The 21,736-nt window shown below is 41.3% G+C and overlaps 1 protein-coding gene and 1 long non-coding RNA gene across 2 annotated transcripts in view; one reads left to right on the forward strand and one right to left on the reverse strand.

Annotated features, from left to right (window-relative positions):
• Positions 1-9,878: 9,878 nt before the first annotated feature.
• LOC124290825 lies at positions 9,879-17,754 on the forward strand. Its single transcript, XR_006902043.1, has 3 exons — positions 9,879-9,890; positions 13,485-13,486; positions 17,643-17,754. It is a non-coding gene; the product is annotated as an uncharacterized LOC124290825 (long non-coding RNA).
• Positions 17,755-19,500: 1,746 nt separating this feature from the next.
• LOC124290817 (TBC1 domain family member 31-like) overlaps positions 19,501-21,736 on the reverse strand; it is a 38,283-nt gene continuing 36,047 nt past the window's right edge. The window contains exons 23-24 of the mRNA XM_046727641.1: positions 20,797-20,868; positions 19,501-20,124 (exon numbers count right to left, since the gene is read on the reverse strand). Of these exons, the coding sequence (XP_046583597.1) occupies positions 19,991-20,124; positions 20,797-20,868 (206 nt within the window). The 3' untranslated portion in view covers positions 19,501-19,990. The remainder of the gene's footprint in view (positions 20,125-20,796; positions 20,869-21,736) is intronic.

Here is a 21,736-nt window from a genome sequence, read left to right on the forward strand (position 1 = left end):
GTATGGCGATGGCCACAAAAGACATCCTAGTAAAACAAGGGATAATACCTGAAGATATTATGAAATAAATATAGGATGGCCACGATAGCTATGATGGTCGGTGGTGCGTTAGTAAATGCCCTGGCATTTTCCGGGAGTAATTTCCTCTTTCGAAACTACGAGAGTCACACGCAAGCGGCTGAAATACAGGCAGAGAGAAAGCGGCACGACCTCGCTATTGAAAAATTACAGACAGCACAATCCGAGTGCGGCTAAAAAACGCCTCCAGAGGATCGATTACATTAACGAACAACTCAGGCGTGAAAACCATGCCGTTCAAACATTCCACGATGTCGACGACGCAGCGAGAGAATACTTCTTATTAACTGGTAAACGATTGGAGCCACTCAATAAACCCACACTCTCTCAGTACTACACACCATCCAAGGGACAAATGGACCGTGAACTGGCCTTCATAGCGCTGGGTATAGCGGCGACTGCGTTGGTTGCGAAACAATTAGACTAAGTACTCATATAAGTATGCTAAACATGAGACCTGCTCCATACCGATGCGGATACATACTTATGGGAAGACAGAACCCTGTGGTAAGAAATGTAGGACAGAGGGGTACTGTTGGTTCCACATGGGAAGCCCTAACTACGCGTGTTCTGTGTGTGGTATCGGGGTGAAAGGACACTACTGCTTATGTAAAGCTCACGGAGCGAACGTAGTCAGACATCACCTCATCTACGAGAACAAAAAGGCCTACATAAAAGAACGTAGGTGGCTTCTCAAGATAGAGCCCAATTAGAGATTATACACACCTACGTATAGCTATGTTTGTGGAAATTGAGCCCAGGGAAGGTTGCCTGAGAAGCTGGCAGATGGATGTCGGGGAAAGTATAGATATCAGTGTCCTCAAACCCATGATTGTTAGTGAACTATATAAGGGTGCTCGTTTACAATCATGGTAAAAGTAGGGTTTGATGTGCCATGGGCTGGGCACACTTGGAATTACTTTGATGGGGGGCGAGTAGATGTGCATGGGGATATAGATATACTTGTTGACGACTCGTTGCAAGTAATACAAAACACCCTACTATGCTGCGCATGTTCCGGGTGGGTCGAGGGAATAATCGATAAAGTGTATCTAGATTTTTACCTTCACGGCGGCCCAATTAGACATTGATCTTCATAGGTGTGTACGCAACTATGACTACTGTTGGTGAACTTAAGCGGTCGCCAGGCAGAGGGTGTAATTGGGTATTCTCGAATGTCCAAACCAGCATTGTTGAAATTACTAGGTTTAGAAGCCCCTCTCACGGTAAAACAATTAAAAGCTCAAGCAAAACAGCTTGGGCTCAAGGGTTATTCAACCTGGGGAGAGCCGGGTTAAACTCATTGTTATCACATGCCCCGTACCTACTGTAAAACAATTGAAAGCTGAAGTTCGTGATTTGGGGTTAGGTGGGTATTCCCGTATGAATAAACCACAGCTTGTAGAACTGTTACGGCAGAATAGAGCTATCGACCTACAGTTCGTAGCACTGAGTAGCTGTAGGAAACTATTTGAGAGGTTGGCGCATGCATGTTAATAGGAACATAGACATTACAGATATTAAGCCACTGATAGCTGATAAAATAAATCAGGAACTAGACAGTCTGGGAAGTATCAAGTTTCAGATCACATTTAAAATGTCGCTCGATAAGCAGGTAGGGAATGGGGTCACTGAATACGTTCAGCCTTACTTCAGAGGTAGGCAAGAGGTTGTCACGCATACAGAGACCATTAACGCATCGATCGATACCAGTTTTCAGCAGATCTGAGAATACCTAGAACGCTACATAACACTTGGGGTCGGGTGGGCTGTAGATAAAATCGATAATGTCTATCTAGACATAGCTAACTACGTGCCGTTCAGAGGCGGGTCATACCTAGACTTGCCTCCCTACTATAGGAAAAAACATGCCATGGTCAACGTCAAGAATAGAGGAGGCGATTGCCTGAGGGTAGCTATCAGGTCAGCCTTGTTTCCAGCTGACACTCATTCAGACAGGCTTTCTAGCTATCCCCAAGATGATGGGCTCAACTGGGATGGTATAGATGAACCCACCCCCATATCCCAGATAACTAAAATAGAAAAACAGAATAATCTAGCTATAAATGTCTTTGGGCACGAAGGTAACACAACAATAGTGCACAGAGTCAGCCCGTTGGGGGAGCCCCAAGGGGGAAACCCCCCTCGTGTTATCAATATATTCATGATCCAGCGAGGTGACAAGTACCACTACACATGGATAAAACACTTTAGCAGGCTGTTGTATGACCAATCGGCACACAGAGAAAAGACCCACTTCTGCGAACGGTGCCTACATGGCTTCACACGAGCTGATTTATTAGAATCCCACCGGGAGGATTGCCAAGGTGTGGGGCAGACGGCTATACGGGTCGACATGCCTAAGGAAGGTGACAATATCCTAAAATTCGGTAACCACAAGAACCAAATGCCTGTGCCTTATATCATATACGCCGACTTTGAAGCTTTGGTCAAACCAGTTGATATTGGGGGTATCCCCACAGGCGGGGTTGTTGGGGGTACCCCAACCACACTCAAAACACAAGAGCATGAAGCCTGTGGGTTTGGATACGTTGTCGTCCGTTGTGATGGGGAAACGAAAGATCCGGTAGTGTACAGGGGTCCCGACGCTGTTGAAAGATTTCTTAAGTGTTTGCAGGAGGAAGAAAAAATTATTAGGAACGCGTTGTATAGAGTCGCTCCCATGCGTATGACCCAAGACGACAGGCTAGCTCACACCTGCAGCACTAACTGTCACGTGTGTGACTCACCACTTAACGGTGATTCGGTGAGAGATCACTGCCATATAACCGGTAAGTATAGAGGCGCCGCTCACAGCGCGTGTAACCTCAAGCTTAGAATCATCCCCAAGATAATAAACATCCCCGTGGTCTTTCACAACTTGAGAGGGTACGACTCACACTTGATCATGCAGGCCATCGCGAAAATCGATGGTAATATAACGTGCATCCCCAACAACATGGAGAGATACATCTCCTTCAGCTTAAACGGCCTTAGGTTCATAGACTCGTTTCAATTTCTCCAGTCGTCACTAGACAGTCTGGTCAAGGCCAACGATACCTTCCCTATTACCGATCTATACACAGACCCCGAGACTAGACCCCTGCTTATGAGGAAGGGTGTGTATCCCTATGAGTACATGGATAGTTGGGCCAAGTTCACCGAGACCAGACTACCCCCCATCAAAGAATTTTACAGCAATCTGACAGACTCGGCAATATCCCAAGACGATTACTCGCACGCTATTAACGTATGGAATAAACTGGGTTGTAAGAACCTGGGTGACTATCACGATCTGTACTTGAGGACAGATGTACTGCTGTTAGCCGACGTGTTTGAGACGTTTAGGCAGACATGTTTCAAGCAGTATAAACTCGACCCCGCATGGTATTACACCAGCCCAGGTCTGTCGTGGGATGCCTTGCTTAAAAAAGACCGGAGTTAAGTTGGAATTGCTTACAGATTACGACATGCACCTATTCATTGAGAAAGGCTTGCGAGGCGGGATCTGCATGGCAACCAAACGATACGCGAAAGCAAATAATCAATACGTGAAGGGCTACGACCCTAGCAAGCCAACCAATCACATTCTCTACCTAGACGCCAACAACCTGTACGGCTGGGCCATGAGCCAGTATCTACCCACAGGGGGATTCGAATGGGCGTCACATGTTGATGTTATGAGCATCGCGCCGGATTCGAACAAAGGTTATATCCTCGAGGTTGACTTGGAATACCCCAAGGCATTACACACATCACACAACAGCTACCCCCTGGCCCCCGAACGTATGAGGGTTAACCCAGACTGGATGTCTGAGTACCAACATAACTTGTTAGGTGGGCGGGTGGCGGACGTTGAAAAACTCGTGCCTAACTTAATGAATAAGACCAAGTACATCGTTCACTATCGCAACCTACAGCTGTACCTGTCGTTGGGTATGAGGCTTACCAAAATCCACAGGGTGCTCGTGTTCGACCAGAGCCCATGGATGGAGCCCTACATCAGAATGAACACAGACCTCCGAAAGCTTGCCACCAGTGACTTTGAGAAAAATCTCTACAAGCTCATGAACAACTCGGTGTTTGGTAAGACTATGGAGAACCTTAGGGAAACGCGTGACCGTGAAGCTGGTTCGGTTGAATGAGGAAGACAAGCTCAGGAGACTGATAGCCAGTCCGGCATTCAACCGTAGCAAAATATTCACCGATAACCTAGTTGCCCTACACATGAAGAAAAGCCACATAAAATTCAACCGGCCTGTTTATGTGGGGATGAGCATCCTCGACTTATCCAAACACCTGATGTACGACTTTTACTACAACGAGCTTAAGAAACAGTACGACGACAGGTGCGAAGTGCTGTACACTGACACGGATTCCCTGCTGATGGAGATTCGAACCGAGGACGTGTACGAGGACATGAAAAAACACCTCGATTTGTACGACACCAGCGACTACCCCAAGGACCATGCCATACACAGCACGGTAAATAAAAAGGTCCTAGGTAAGATGAAGGACGAGTGTGCTGGCACGCCCATAGCCGAGTATATAGGTTTGAGACCTAAGATGTACTCCATCCTGAAGGCCGACAATAGTGAGATCCGGAAGACTAAGGGTGTTAAGAAGTACGTGGTGAAACAACACATCAAACACGCCAGATTCAAGGAAGCCCTGTTCAAGACCCGTACCTTTAGACATAAAATGAACACACTTAGAAGTGATGGTCATAAGATATACGGACTGACAATAAACAAGACGTCCCTGTCGCCTATGGATACTAAACGTTGGATAGCTATTGATGGGATAAACACGTACGCGTACGGGCATGAGAAAATTGAACCAAGAACATAGGTATAAATATCGGGGCGACATGTCACGGAACCAGAGAAAGTTTGAGGCTATTTACTACAGCCCGCGTGGGTACTGGAAAGGAGCTAGCGCTGTAGATAAGCTGGCTAAAATGGCGCGAGTACCCCCGGAGGAAGCCAAAGCGTGGCTTGAAAAACAAGCCCTGTGGCAGATCTATTTACCGCCACCACGCTACGTGCCTAGAAGGAAGTTTGGTATTAACATACCTAATAGCGTTCACCAGGCAGACCTACTGTTCCTACCCCACGACAAGAGGTACAAGTATGCCTTAACCGTAGTGGACGTAGCCAGTCGCTACAAGGAAGCCGAGCCCTTGACCACGAAAGATTCTGCCCAGGTAGCCAGAGGATTCGAACGCATATACAAACGCAGTCCGCTGACGTGGCCAACAGAGCTGCAAGTTGACCCCGGGCGGGAGTTCATGGGCGCCGTGTCACAACTGCTAACCAAAACGATACAAAGGTCAGGCGTGGCGGCTGGAGCCCATCGCAGCCAAGCCATAGTTGAGAGATTCAATAGGACTTTGGCTGAGCTTATTTGGGCATCAGTATGCTAGGAGATGGCCACCCCGGGAAAACGATCGACTGAATGGGTATCACGGCTCCCTAAGGTGGTGTCAGCAATCAACCATGAAGTCACCCGGCTCACTGATAAGAAACCGGCAGACGCTATCAAACTAAAATCAATAGTTGCAGAGTCGGCTGCTCCATTGCGTGGAAAAGAGAAACAGATACCAGATAGGGCCCTAGTTAGGTATCTATACCAGCCTGGGGAACACGAGGGTGATAGCCGTAAGCGAGCCACCGATCCTATATGGTCAGTCAAAACTTACAACATAGATAAAGTGGACATGAAAGCCGACGAGCCTAACTTGTACTACTTGAGGGATGGGCCAGGTAGGGGGTTTGTAAGAGCGGAATTATTGATCGTACCGTACGGTACAGTGTTACCTCCAGTCAACACGGCATAGCGGCATCCCAGGATACCAACCAACTTCAACCATGTCCCCGGTAGCTCAGTAGCACGTTTGTGAGGTATACATGTGCCGTTCGTATCCCGCCGTTGTCTCTGCAACTTTGTGTGATGTGAGAGAAAGGCAGCCCGCACAATTCCCAAGGGGAGGAAGCGCAATACATTTCTATTTCTCCCTTTGGGAATTGTGGCTGCCGGGGACATTTTACTACTTTTTCGCTTGAAATTTTTATAGGTTGGGAAAGCAGTAGGGGTAATGGTAGCAAGAGCTAAGGGTCCGACCAAAGCCTTATTTGGGGAATAAGGCTTTGCAGAGGCTTTTGTTGGAACTGGTCCAAAACCCCCATTCCCTATACTACTCCAGAGTTTTATGTTGTTAAAGTTGACCACTGAGTTTTCCAGCAACTGCAATGAGATCCAACGTCACGGTCATACGAAACGCAACCCCACACCATCACTGAGCCACCATCAAAGGGTTCAGCTGTGTGGATCATCGTCCTAGCGACAATTTTTTCGACAATTTTTTATTACTCAAAATACCACCTTCGGTGGTACAAGAGCATATTTTAACAACAATTTATGTACAATTCATATGCATGCGTCTTATATAGACAACTGAATACAATATATAATTCCTTATACATATGTACAGTTCCCTATATATAAATAAGTGAATATATTTATTGGTGGATTAACACAAACGCTTATTAAAGATTGGTTAGCATTTTTTGCAACTGTATGATAAAATTCGACAAAAATTTCTTATATCTAGTTGTCGTCGGCGAGAGAACAAGAACTAATTTAGATATGTTGTTAAGATATTTTGTGGTGGGTATATATTGTTCACGATATGAGTTAAGTGCCGGACATTTAAGAATATAGTGTAATTCGTCACCGATTACACTTAAATTACAAAGTGTACAATATCTTTCATCCCTCGGTATACTTTGCAATCTTCCAGTCTCAATTGGCACGTTTACATTTAAAGTTCTAAATTTTAAAATCTGCACAGAAATATATTTCGGTAAAAGTAGGTATTTTTCAAAAGCAAGTGATTGTTTGTAATGTTGATAATACATTCCTTTCGGGCTAGATTTGATACTTTCCCTCCACTGTTGAATAAACTGGTCTGTTAAAACTTGTCCAGCTTTCAGAACTAGAGAAGACGTGGTATATACCGAGGGATTTACAAATACATATGATAATCCAATCCTATCTAGTAAACCCTTGATATAGTGAATCCAAGGATCCGACTTAAAATTTTTATTGTATTTATTTAAACTGTAATTATATAACACATGGGATAATTTAAGTGTATCAGTATATGTTAGTTTGTGCCAAAAGGATAACATACGTTGGTATATTTTATAGATATTGGAGTTCTGCCAAGTTCGCCGTAAACCATAAAATTCGGCGTAGATTTCCTTAGTCCAGATGCAAGTTTCAGAAATTTTAGATGTATATTCTCTATTAGGTCAAGTTTTTCAAATCCCCACAATTCTGATCCATAGGTTAAAATAGGTGTTATCATCATATCAAATGCCGATAATAAACAATCTAAGGGTAAATTCAAATTTCTTGATTTTTCAGCAGGCTATACATAGCCTTTGTAGCGTTTTCGGTTATAGTTTTTATGCTAGTTACCATTCTTTTGTTTCTGTGTAGTTTTATACCAAGATATACATAACTGTCGACTAAAATAAGATTTTTGTCCCCAAATTTAAATGTCATTTTTGATTTAGCCGCTGGGCCCGAACCGAATACTAAAATTTTGGTTTTTGATACATTTACATTGAGTTGCCAATTAGTGCAATATTCATAGAAGGAATCAAGAGACTTTTGTAGGGCTTTAGGAGTAAGGGCAAATAAAACAGTGTCATCAGCGTAAAGTAACAATAAAATTTGCAGCCAAATTTGTATTTCATTTTCATTAGATAATTCCAAGTTAACTCCTTCGCAACCATTTTCATACAGATTATTCTCTAGATCATTTAGAAAATTGAAAATAAAAGTGGCGATAAGTTCTCTCCTTGCCGTACCCCTTTTGACATGGGAAATAATCGGATGTACTGTTTTGTGTACTTACTGTTGACTTAATGTTACGATACATACTTTTACAAGCTCAAAGAAATCTTCCATGTATACCGGACTTTTGCATCTTCGTCCATAGACCGATTCGCCAGACAGTATCAAATGCTTTTGTGAAGTCGATGAAGGCACAGTAGAGCTTTTGCCTTTGTGATGTCAGTATACTATTAATTGTCCGCAAAATAAATATGTTATCGGATGTTGTAAAATGTTTTCTAAAAGCCTGCTTGAGCGGGAGTAATGATATTGTTTTGTTCAAGGAAAGATGTTAAACGCGAGTTTAGTATAGAGGTAAAGAATTTTCCAACACAGCTTAAAACAGTTATAGGTCTGTATGAACTTGGGTCAAGTTGGTCACCCTTATTTTTGTATATCGGTTTTATAACTCCAATCAGCCAAGAATCGGGAATTTTACCTGTTGTAAAAACGAGGTTGAAAAATTGAACATAGAAGGGGACAAAGATGTCAATAGTATCGATTATGTAATCATTTTCAATATTGTCCAAGCCCGCTGCTTTATTTCGTTTGAGTGTTTTGGTGGTAGACATAATTTCTTCAATGCTAATGTCGTTATTAAGAATACTACAGTCATATTCCAAATCGGGATGATTACTTTCTTTGAAATTCAATACATGTTCTCTGTAATTTTCTGCATTTAGATCTCTATAGTATTCAAAAAATGTTTTGGTATCAGGCATCGCGATGTTATCTTTCGGGTTTCTATCTTTGAGACATTCCCAGTATTCTTTCGGTGACTTTTTCATTTTTTCAAGAGATATCCTATGTTTTCTAATATGTTCATCTATGCATTTCTTGTAAGCTCTCGATTCGGTGCGTAGGTTTTCAAGATTAGACTGTGATTTATTTTCCTTAACTTTTCGTTTTGCTTTATGGAATCTTTTTCTGAACTTTCTACATTTTGTATTGAACCACGGCTTGTTCTTACGATAGCGGGGTGTGTATTCCATCTGTTGTCGTGTCCCAAATGTTTCACGTGCAGCATTAACAAGCACGTGCGCGAGGCGATCGGAGAGCGTGTTGATAATCGATAAATCTTCATGGTTGGATACCGCTGTACGGACAAGATTTGTAAGTTTATTTACTTTATTCATGTCAACATTTTGGTGAAAAGTTGCTTTTTTATCGAGATTATAACGTTTAGGTTTAGCCGTTTTACTGTTATCTACATGATGACTAAGTTTAGGTTGCTTTACTACATCGGGAATATACTTGCTTTTCAATGTGAACGATAATGGGCAGTGGACATCTGACGTGAGGGGAGAAAAGTCTAAAACATCAAATCGGTAAAAGGTTTTAAACTTTTGGGGGAAGTAAGAACATAATCGATTAAACTTTTGTCATTACAAGTTAACTTCCCAATATGTTTATCATTTCCCACCCTTCCATTTACAATGAATAAATTCAAATTCTTACAAATATCTATAAGTGCATAGCCAAAATTGTTTACTTTACCGACATCTTGAGATGATCTTCCTAGAGGAAGGTTTAAATCATGTAAATATTTCTCAGGGCATATATCTCCAGTTTCATCTAAATCAAACTCTTCAGTAAGAAAGTCATCGTATACAGAATAATCACATAAGGTATTTGTTCTGGAGTTGAAGTCACCCATTAGCGTAACATATTCACTTTTCGTAAGCTTATGCATAACTGAATGTTCTAGGTCGAGGAAAGCGTCATTCGTAACATATCTGGATCCATCGGGGGGGGATATACACTATTCCTAAATAGTGATCTTGCTCAATATCAAATAAAGTTTTTGACATTTTTATCCACATTACATAATCATTATCCTTCTCTACTAATGTAATAAAATCTTTGTACTCGTTCTTAACAGCTATTCCAATTCCTCCTGATTTTCTGTTAGTTTTTACTCTATTCCTGAGCGATAGTGTATACCCATCAAGATGTATGTCATCTAATTCATTTGTTTTAGTTTCTTGCAGTACGATAATATGTTTACTTTCTATAAGGTTACACTTTTGTTAATATGTTTCATTTTGTCTTCACGAATAACAACAGCATCACTATTTATAATTTCATTGGCTTCAACAGTTTTATCGTCAATAATGTCAAAAGCATCAAAACAAACCACATTATTTTGGTCTGCAATATTAACGTCACTGTGTTCAGGGTACATATGGGAGCCATTGCAAATGAGAGTCATTGATGTATTTGCTTTGGCATATGTGGCAATACTGACTAGGTATCGATCATATGAGGTAATACTGACTAGGTATTGATCATATGAGGCAATACTGACTAGGTATCGATCATATGAGGTCTCAGTAGTTTGTACTTCTGTCTTTAATGAGAACTGGGGTATTTGTGAGTCACTTTTGGAGGTTTGGGGTTTACATGAGTGAGTGTCATATTGTTCTGGTGGATAATATACAGAGGGGGATGCAGGCCATGTAGTACTGACTGACTCAAGCTCCTGCCCACCGACGTCTTCCTATGTGGGTTTCTGTATGGGATGGCTGGGCCCCTGAGGTACTCTGTAGGGGAAGGACAGGGGACTGGAGAATTATTCTCAACATACAGCTTGTCTACTACAATCACTGCTTTCTTCCCGCTTTTCCTAGCCTCCCTCAACAGAGGCATCAGAACATTCTTTCTATAGTCACTGATTTCTTCCGGGAATTGTTCTACAATATGGAATGGTTTTCCTTTCAACATTTTCCCACATTTTTTAACGCTATCTCTCTCTTTTGTGATAAGAAACTTTGCAATGATGGGTCGAGGTTTGATAGACTCCCCATGATATCGTGGACTGCGTTTAGGTCCTATTCTGTCAACTCGTTTGAATTGAATCTTGTCACCATCCTCATGTTTTAGTTCATCTTTAATAAAGTTTCTCAGTACTTGTTCACAGTCTTCGAAAGGTTGAGTTGTTGTAGTTACGTACTCAGGGATGTTGGTGAATATGAGATTATCTCTCATAGATCGGCAACGTTGGTCTACGAGGGCTTCACGGAGGCTTAAATTGTTATTTGGACTGCTTGCTGACTGGGCCCTAATATCAGCAGTTTGTTTTTCCATTTCCACTTTGTTCAGTTTTAGATCATCATAGCTGTCACTGAGAAACCTTGCGCTTTCTTCCAAAGCATTGACCCTTCCTTTAACGTCGTCAATATCTTTCACTTTTAGTTCCAAGTTAGCAATGTTTGTCTTAATGTCATTCACATCTTTCACTATTGAGTCCAACTTAGAAAGTTTGTGATCCATGGACTCTAACCTGGCCAAGATGGCTGCCGAGGTTGAGTCAAGGCAAGGGCTGGGGGGTAGAGGTTATGCGAGAGGGTTGCAGTGAAACGGTACCTGACTTATATATTGTCCTTGTGGGGTAGTGAAGAGAGTCTGCTGGTTGGGCGTGTAGATAGTCTGGAGGGATTCTCCCACGATGTTGGCTGTGCTACCCGGTGTTGACGTGGCCATTGTTGACGTGTCACCTGTAGTCTTCTCGCTGATTTCGGTAGGTGAGGTAGACTGTTTATGTCGTTTTCGGCCCTTCTTATCACTTTCACTTTTCCCATACTTTGTAGACAGCTTTGTTGTATTTTGGGGCAGTTTACATTAAAATCGTGTTGATTCAATCAGATGGAGACTCAAACACGTCTTGTCACCTCGACGCATGCGCAATGTCAGGCGATATGACTCTTTGCAACATCTCCAAACGCGACAGAAGACAGCGGCTTGCATCAGGCCAATGGACCATACGCCAAGTCGGCTTTCTCGGAGCATCCACCACGTCAGACGTTTCCGTCGACGTTTCCTCAGGCCAGCAGCCGCAGGTTCCTTCTGATGGTACTTGTGGAAAGTCTCACTCTCCATTGGCGGCACATGTCTTTTTCATGTGCCATACACAATTGCGTCTTACCAGATGGATTAGGACTGTCATCACGGTCATTGGTCTTCCTCAGTCTTCCATTACTTGGACGATTACCAGTGACCATGTGCTACCTTTTAAGTTAACTAATAACCGTGCGGTTAATGTTCAAGATAGTACCGATGTTGCGATAGGACATCTCTGCTTCATCCTTGCCAATAACTTGAGCATTTGCTGAAAGACTTCGCCTTGCCGTGGCAACAGTTGATTTATAGAACAGTCGTATTTTAAATCAGTTATGAAAAATGCTGGAATATATTCTCAAATGTGCTTGGCGCTTTCGCAGCACGTAAACATACGACCCATAGCTTTTGAGCTGTTTAGACCAAAATGTTAAAATATCCTCTTTTATTCAGATGGTGCTTAATTATATATAAAGCCCATGTGCATATGCGAGGCGCTTTGGCGTGATAGAGGTTTAATCAGGCACCTTTGTATATCACCTGGACCTTAGGTAGATATGGTCTTCAGCAACCCATTATTGTCGTTGGTTGGTTTGTTATTTAACAACGCACTCTGCAATATTCCAGCTGTATGGCGGTGGTCTGTAAATGATCGAGTCTGGACCAGACAACCCAGTGATCAACAGCATGAGCATCGATCTCCGCAATTGGGATAAGATTACGTGTCAAGCAAGTCAGCGAGCCTGATCATCCTATCCTGTTAGTCGCCTCTCACGACAAGCATGGGTTACTGAAGACCAATTCTAACACGGATCATATACCGTTGTCAAGCATGGAAAACGGTATTAGAATCTATACCGAAGCGTTGTCAAGCATGGAAAACGGTATATGAAACTATACCGAAACGTCACCATTGTGAAAAATAACAGAAGTTGATCATCCATAAAGTTTTGTCATCTCTTCCCTTTAAAACAACTTTGTGGGGTTGGTATGGCGTCACTTTTGACAATAGTGTAGCAACATCACCACAGGGGATCAGAAATGGCCCTATCTCCATGCCCGACGGCCACGTGTTGCATCTTCCGTTAGAGACCGTCATTGCGCCAACAGAAGCCAATGGTGTACACAACGTCAAACTGTTACAGCCACTGGTGATGTGTTTTGTTTTAAGATAAATCCGGATCCAATTAGCACTTCCTTGATGGGCGTGGTAGTGCCAGGCGAGGAATGAACGCCAAGCTATATCGACTTGATTACGTAAAACCCATACAAAGGACGGCGTGGTGATTCCAAGAGGGATCGGTCTCCAGACTTGTCAGATGCCACCAAACAGATGGGATGGTCAGATCTGTTCATTGTCAAACTATCAACGGCATGGTTCGCGGCTCACAATACCGATCACGGGATTGTCTTATCATTACTTTATTATTTACAATCATCACAAAATTGCATAATAGGGTGTTGAACAAAAAACAGCACGAGGATATGTGATATTTTTAAGAACTACAAATAAACTTACCGGAACCGGAAGTACAGCTTGTAATTGGTTGTTGATGGGCACGTCTTTATCCCAATGCTGCAACCTGCTACTGAGCTTGGGACGTATGAGTTTCACGGGATTGTCTAATCATTACTCTATTATTACATTGCTTAGATTGAGTAAGGCGTTGAATAACAAACAGCACGAGGATATATGATATTTAATACAAGTACAGACAAACTTACCAGAAGTACAGCTTGTGGCCGTCTGTTGATTCGTGCGTCTTTATCTCATGGTAAACACGACACTCCTAGTTAACAAACAATGATGTTCCAGAGATCGCTGCTCGGCTGGAGACGTATGAATTTCATTTAGATATATCGCCCCTGTTGTTAAGACGTTCAGTAATGACAACACTCGTGGGAGTACTGAATGGCGGACCTAATTTAAACGCTATCTCCCAACATGGAAATGTGACATGATTGCTTTTGACATCTGGTGTCTTCATCGATAGCCCCATGTCTGTGGACCCCTTGCTGGAGAATACCGCGCAGCTGTCGTGTCGGTCGTTTATTATTTTTTTAGATACATTGAAATATTTTTCTTCCACTCCTTAATAGTGAGTGAGTGAGTTTAGTTTTACGCCGCACTCAGCAATATTCCAGCTATATGGCGGCGGTCTGTAAATAATCGAGTCTGGACCAGACAATCCAGTGATCAACAGCATGAGCATCGATCTGCGCAATTGGGAACCGATGCCATGTGTCAACCAAGTCAGCGAGCCTGACCACCCGATCCGTTAGTCGCCTCTTACGACAAGCATAGTCGCCTTTTGTAGCAAGCATGGGTTGCTGAAGACCTATTCTACCCCGGATCTTCAGGGGTCTCCACTCCTTAATACAAATAGAGGCTCACAAAATACACGTTGAAATAAGTATTGGAACAAATATACGTGTCGACAGTGCTTTTGTGATACTGTGGCTGCTGTTGCTATTGCTACAACTACCACAATACTACTACGGCGACTACTACTAACGATAAGGGGCGGAGGGGTAGCCTAGTGGTTTAAGCGTTCGCTCGTCACGCCGAAGACCCGGGTTCGATTCCCCACATGGGTACAATGTGTGAAGTCCATTTCTCGTGTTCTCCGCCGTGATATTGCTGGAATATTGATAAAAGCGGCGTAAAACTAAACTCACTCACTCACTAATGATAATGAGAATTATAATAATTTTAGAAACAATCCTCAGATTCTTCAATGGTACCACATTTTGGGAGGATATCCCTGGCGTTTAGAAACGACATAACCGTGAGGCCTTTATTGATTCTTGTAGATGAAATATAATTTGGTGTTTATATTCCGTTATTCCATGTTAATTAAAACCGTGATATCTGTGCCAGAGCGTGAAGGAAGCACGTGCCATTGTAAACCATTAATAATATTTGATATCGTATTTTATCATATACAGCAAAATAATTAAATTAATATGAGTTTTGTTTGCACATTTGAATGAATATTAAGGAAGATATTAACATATATATGCCAATGGTAAAAAAACAAATTAAATCTAGTGTTACCAATACTGGTGTAACAGTGAGTTATGTTTTACGCCACTTTTAGCAATATCCCAGCAATATCACGTCGGGGGGACACCAGAAATGGACTCAACACATTGCATCCATGTGGGGAATAGAACCCGGGACTTCGTCTTGACGAACTAACGTTTTAACCACTAAGCTACCCCACCGACCACTGGTATAAAGAACGACAGCAAGAAAATATTCCAATAACGATGTTTTGACTATAGATATTTTCCGACTGTCACAAGTCAGGGGAAGATAAATAGCCTTAGATGCGGAGAGTTAAGTAGTGGGTGAGTGGGCCAATTTGGAAAGCTTGTCCCAAAGCAAGAGATGGATGGGTACCCGGTGGGAAGAGACCGCAATGTTAAAGACCAGCCCCATGAACGTCCGGCTTAAACATGAGTAGTAGTAGTCTCAATCTGTAGTAGTAGTAGTAGTCTTAATCAGTAGTAGTAGAAGTCTTAATCAGCAGTAGTAGTAGTCTCAATCAGTAGTAGTAGTAGTAGTAGTAATAGTCTCAATTAATAGTAGCAGTAGTAGTCTAAATCAGTAGTAGTAATAGTCTCAATTAATAGTAGCAGTAGTAGTCAGTAGTAGTAGTAGTAGTAATAGTAGTAGTAGTAGTAGTAGTAGTAGTAGACGTCTCAATCAGTAGTAACAGTAATCTCAATCTATGTTAGTCAATACAGTCTATGTTAGTCAATACAGTCTGTTAGTCAATACAGTCTATGGTAGTCAATACAGTCTACGGTAGTCAATACAGTCTACGGTAGTCAATACAGTCTACGCTAGTCAATACAGTCTATGGTAGTCAATACAGTCTATGGTAGTCAATACAGTCTATGTTAGTCAATACAGTCTATGTTAGTCAATACAGTCTATGTTAGTCAATACTGTCTATGGTAGTCAATACAGTCTATGGTAGTCAATACAGTCTATGGTAGTCAATACAGTCTACGGTTGTCAATACAGTCTATGTTAGTCAATACAGTCTATGGTAGTCAACACAGTCTATGGTTGTCAATACAGTCTATGTTAGTCTATACGGTGTCTATGGTAGTCAATACAGTCTACGGTAGCCAATACAGTCTGTGGTTGCCAAAACGTCTGCGATAGCTAATACAGCCCATAACAGCCAATACTGTATGTGTTTAGTCAATACAGTCTATGGTAGCCAATACTGTATGTGTTAGTCAATACAGTCCACGACAGCCAATACAGTCTATGACAGCCAATACTGTCTATGGCAGCCAAAACAGTGTACGTTACTCAATACTGTCTATAGTACTGAAAACGAAAGCGATAGCTAATGCAGTCTATGATAGCTAATACTGTATGTGTTAGTCAATGCAGCCAAGATGTCTCTCTCGCTAATTCTCACCAGCAAAGTAAACGTACAAACTGTTTGGACTCAAACATTAATCTGAATCAATTGTAAGTGAAATTATTGACACCAACAATTTCTAACCATAGGTCAAAATATACCTCCACCAAAAGCCATAAATTCAGTTACAATAAATACTGAATTAACCTTTCAACAATTAAACATATTTTTGTAGTTTATTCCTTTTATATAAAACCAAATGTAACTAACCTGTAATTCACCAAAGTCACAATCCACCACCCATGACTTTCAAACCACCTTGCCAGGTTGGGAGAAAGACAGCAAGTGAACAAACTTCACACTTTCCAAATGCAACTAAATTCATCCAATCAAGATGCTGCACATCTTCAGCCAATAAAAACCAAGGACAAGACAGCAGACCTGACCTCATTAAGACTTGGCTAATTTGCATAGGAACTACTTTTGACCCATGACCCAGTGGTGACTATAAATAAATCATGGACTTGTGAAAGTGTAAACCTTTTCACTGACAATTGTATTATTGTTTAAGGTGTTATTAATTGATTCCAAACAGGAACATAAGACAAGACATATTAAAATAGATTGCTTTTCCAGAACATTTTAATATTTGTATATTTTGTACTTGTTAGATACTTGTATTTGTTACACACTTGTTTGTACTTGTTACACATACACGCCTCTACACTGTCCCTTCACAGGACACTCATATTGTCTGCAAGGACCCTTAAAACTAATAATTGGGGGTTCTGCGGACCCCCACGTTTATGAGTCGAGGTAAAACCCTGGATGGAAATGGTAAGAAAAATTCCAACCACTCGGGAACCAGGCTCATATTATCAGTTTGTGTTCGAGTCACAGTCCTTCAGAGTTTGTCATCTGGTATGTTGATTTGAGAAAAAATATGAACAAAACCAAATTAAGAGATAAAAGTTCTTTATTTACAATATAAAAATATGATGAAGACTAAAATTATATCTTTTTTGTACATAAATACATTCATAATTTAGTACATGATATACACAACCAACGAACATGGGTGCAAGTTGTTTTTGGCCCCAAATATATACTTCTAAATGCAGATCCAGATCCAACTAGCTACAGCTTCTGTTGACAGATTCAACATCCATCACTGTACATGTTTATTCCACTAAAATCACATCCTTTACTTTGATCCAGTACCTATCTAAGAAAGATTTGACATCCTCTATTAGACGTAGAATCAGGAAAAACTTTCTTATTGGCTAATCAGTTTTATGGCTTTCGATTGGTTTGTACAAGTGAGGGACATTCAGTTACTTGTATCAGACCTTAATTTCGAAAATGAAGTTGAACAACAAGTTCCGAATGTAAATAATAAAGGATGCATCATCATAAAGTGGGTATTTTATACAGTCCTAATGGCATCTACACTCAAAAGGGGTATCATCACAGAAACGTTTGTGCCCCTTGTGGGTTTCCTTTCATCCAGAACAAGAAGAAAAAGTGAAGCCTTTTCTTTTTAGAAAGCTGACATCTGATTGGCACACATACTTTATATAAACCTTCTACATTGGGCAAACACTCTCTTCTGATTCATCTGACATGATGTCCTAACAGATGGGGTTAGATCTTCATGAATAAGGTATGTCATGTGTAAAAGATCCAATATTGATGTGACTGACATATGACAAGTTCATCTTACATAAACCCATTTGGCAAATTCATATCTGTTGAGGATGTACTGGGATAACAAGCTTCACTGATTAACAGACCTACAAAAATCCTATTGGCATATATGGTTATTTTCCTCTTCCACATCAAACAAGAGTTATGTAGAGATACAAAGAGAATGTTCTAATTGAATCAATCTGATCTGAAAAGTGTCATGGCAAACGTATACTAAGCAGCAAAAGAAACGTCAGTTTGGAATTTTCCTTCCCAGAAACGGATAACTGTAAACTCATTTAATGTTTTGGTTGTATATTTTTTACAACATCTCCAACTTTACCTGAGCAAAGACATTCCTTCCCAACTTCAGAATTGAACCCAGGAAATGGTCTCAAAAATGCAACCTGATCTTGGAGATGGTACGGTGTTCTCCATGTTTTTCATGGAACTCATGCTGCACTTGCTGTTCATAAGGACCAGCCCTATAAAATGCACCCCCAAACCTGGTTGAAACATTCACATTACAACGTCAGCAGGATGCCGCGACTCACGACAGCTCAGAGGAACTAGGCGCTAGGAAGACTTGAAGCTGGCCTCACTGCACAAGCCGTTGCCAATCACTTCCAGGTCAACGTTCGGACCATCTACAGGCTGCAATGTTTCTTGGCCACCAACACCACAAATGATCGCCCCCGTACTGGCAGACCAAGGGTGACCACAAGACCACAAGACCGCCATGTTGTGTGACAGCATGTACAAAATCCCTTCATGTCGGCATCCGAAACAGCACGCCAGACAGTGGGAACACACGGAAGACCAATCAATACTGATACAGTACGCTGACGTCTTAACAGCGGGAACCTCCATTGCTGTAGACCTTACCGTGGACCTATCCTCACCCCTCATCATCAGCGTGAACATCTACAGTTTGCCATACAACACCAAAACTGGCGATACAGGCAATGGAGAACTGTTCTGTTCACAGATGAGAGTTGGTACTGCCTATCAACTGCAGATGGCAGAACAAGAATATGGCGACGACTTGGCCAGTGTTACTCAGACCAATGTGTTATGGAAAGAGACTCATGGGGAGGTGCAAGCATCATGGTATGGGGTGGAATAGGCCTGAACCAGAGAGTGGGTCCTGTGGTGTTCCAGAACCTTGGTCCAGGGAGAGGAGGCGGCATCACAGCAGGTTGCGCTACATCGACCAAGCTCTCAGACCCCACGTCATACCACATTTCGCATGTCACCGGAACAACATTTTCCAGCATGATAACGCCCGGGCCCATACTGCCAGGGCTACACGGGACTTCCTACAGCATAACAGTGTCAACATTATGCAGTGGCCAGCCCTTAGTCCTGATTTAAACCCAGTTGAACATCTTTGGGATGAAATTCAGAGGAGACTGAATAATGTCATACCAAGGCCGAACACAGCCGGTTAATTGCGCCAGGCCTTTCTCAGAGTGTGGTTCAAGGTGCCAATGGCCTTCATCAATCGATTGTTGCACTCCATGCATAGACGCTGTGCTGCAGTTATTGCCACTCATGGTGGTCACACTAGATACTGAAGTCAAGAGTCTGAAGGACTGCAAACGTTCATGTAATATCTTGGAATTGTGCTGAGTTATTCATTGATGTGTCAAGATATTGTACACAAAAAATATTTTTGATCTGCTCATTATGTCCATTTCTGTAATGATTTGATTACAGTGCCTATATAATTTTGAATTCGAACTGACTTTGTTTTTGCTGCTGAGTATATTTAAGTTTCCCATCAGCAATTTATGAACCTGATCAGAAAGTCCTTTACTCCTCTTCTAGTTCTATAAAGATGCACACAGAACCTTGTTAATTTTGATTAACACGAAGACACCAGAGGCAATCTGGGTTACCTTAGACATCTTATACATCACTGATACTTAACACAGTAAGCTAACAATGTGTTCTTCTGTTTTCACTACTTGTTGAATTTGCAAACAATTCTAATATTTTGGAAATGAATAATTGTCTGGTTGTGATGTGAAACATGGCAATACACAATGCAACCTTATGATGCACAGCAGAGTGCAGTGTCTATACCATCTGTCTCAGTCTCCTTCGTGGACCTTGGGGGGTTTCCGGCCTCTGCTTTCTGTGGCTAGTCTTTGTCTTAACTGACGGACACCATTCAATAAAGCTATTTCCTGGTCATCAAACGTTCTGCGACTTCGTTCAAATGAGACTGGAAAAAGATATGGAAAATATGTGTTGACACCTGTTGATGGTACACATGCCATGCAATCCTGTAATTGACAAAAAAACAGCAGGCCAGATACAAACCGGATTACACAATCTTGATTTGACTATGCATTGAATCATCATCAGTCCAGCCAAAACATAACTTCGAAAAACATTGGGAATGGTGGAAACAGGACATTTATAATCAGTTAACATCATTGTCTAAGGAAAATGACAAGCAGAACTGGTTGACCTTATGACTGAATAGATTTAGTCACAGTGATGACTTCAAGCCACTGGAGAACAGTAGTTTACCAGGGATGTGTGTGGAACATACTGATAGATAGAACTTAGTGAGTTAGATGTGCTGTTGCTTTGATTAATATTCCACCTCATGACATGTTAACATATTGTGTAAGAAGCTACAGATGATAACTGATAATCATGGGAAAAGTGCAAAGAATCATTATGGTACTGAAACAGCTTCCATCCCACAAACTGATCCCCGCATAGCTCAGTGACACAAATGAAGGACAGTTATTTAATAAAGACATAGTTGGGGCCATGAGGTAACCTTGAAGTAGAAAATGTCTTAAGATGATTGATTCTGTGAACAAGTGGTGGATGATATGAGCAAATGCATCCACATTGTGATAGGTGATACTGGTTTACTTACGTTTTGAGTTGTCACCTGTGTCGACACTGTCATACAGCTCACTGTTATCATGATATGAAGCTGTTTGGTATCCTGGAATATCAGAGACATCAAAATATATACAAAATTAATACAGTAGTTAATAGTGGTGGTCCGATTAATTGAAATAATCGAAGATTGGTCGCAGTGGCCAAACGACCAAGCAATCAGTCACATTTTCTCATTATCGAACACAAACAATTTTGGAACCGCTGTAATAGATTTGAAATACTTGATGATGGAACATATCTAGGACGTTGTCAGGGCCTGAAAAAGTGTTTATTTCTAAGAAAACTCACTTCACTTTCTGAAAAGTCATGACTGAATGTTTCTTGAAGAATCTGGGAAGTTAATGTTACACTGGACCTGAATCATTTTACACTGGATGTGAAATCTGCAATTGTAATTTGTGCAGTTTCTAAAAAAAAACCAGAGAACCAAATGTTTTTTTCTTTATACTTATCTGCAACTAAACTACAACCTGAATAGGAAAATCTAAAAAATGATGCTAACCAATTTTTTTGTGGTGATTGGTCATTGGTATTGAACCAATCATCAATTGTGAGATTTTACTAGTAGTTAAGTAATAAATATTGCAAAGCAAGTAAACAATGTCTATGTTACCCATGTGTAATTGTACTCATCCTGTAGTCCTTCCCAAAGACAAGCACCAAGAGATATTCTGAATGTTTCAATTTAGCCTGTAATATTCTGTCTGTCAATGTATCTGGGTGTTTGTAAGTGTGCATGTGTGTGTGAAATTTTCATCATGTAAAACATATGTCTAAATTCATATTTTCATGTGATATTGTGGAATATTGCTAAAAGCAGCGTAAAACTAAACTCACTTATATTTTCAAACATTTTAAAGCACACATGAAGTCAGATGAAGCCATTTTAAATCTGTAGACTAAAAGTATAT

The sequence above is a fragment of the Haliotis rubra genome, unplaced genomic scaffold (assembly GCF_003918875.1).
Source record: "Haliotis rubra isolate DU_JTF1 unplaced genomic scaffold, ASM391887v1 Scf475, whole genome shotgun sequence".
In the NCBI taxonomy this organism is placed as follows: domain Eukaryota; kingdom Metazoa; phylum Mollusca; class Gastropoda; order Lepetellida; family Haliotidae; genus Haliotis; species Haliotis rubra.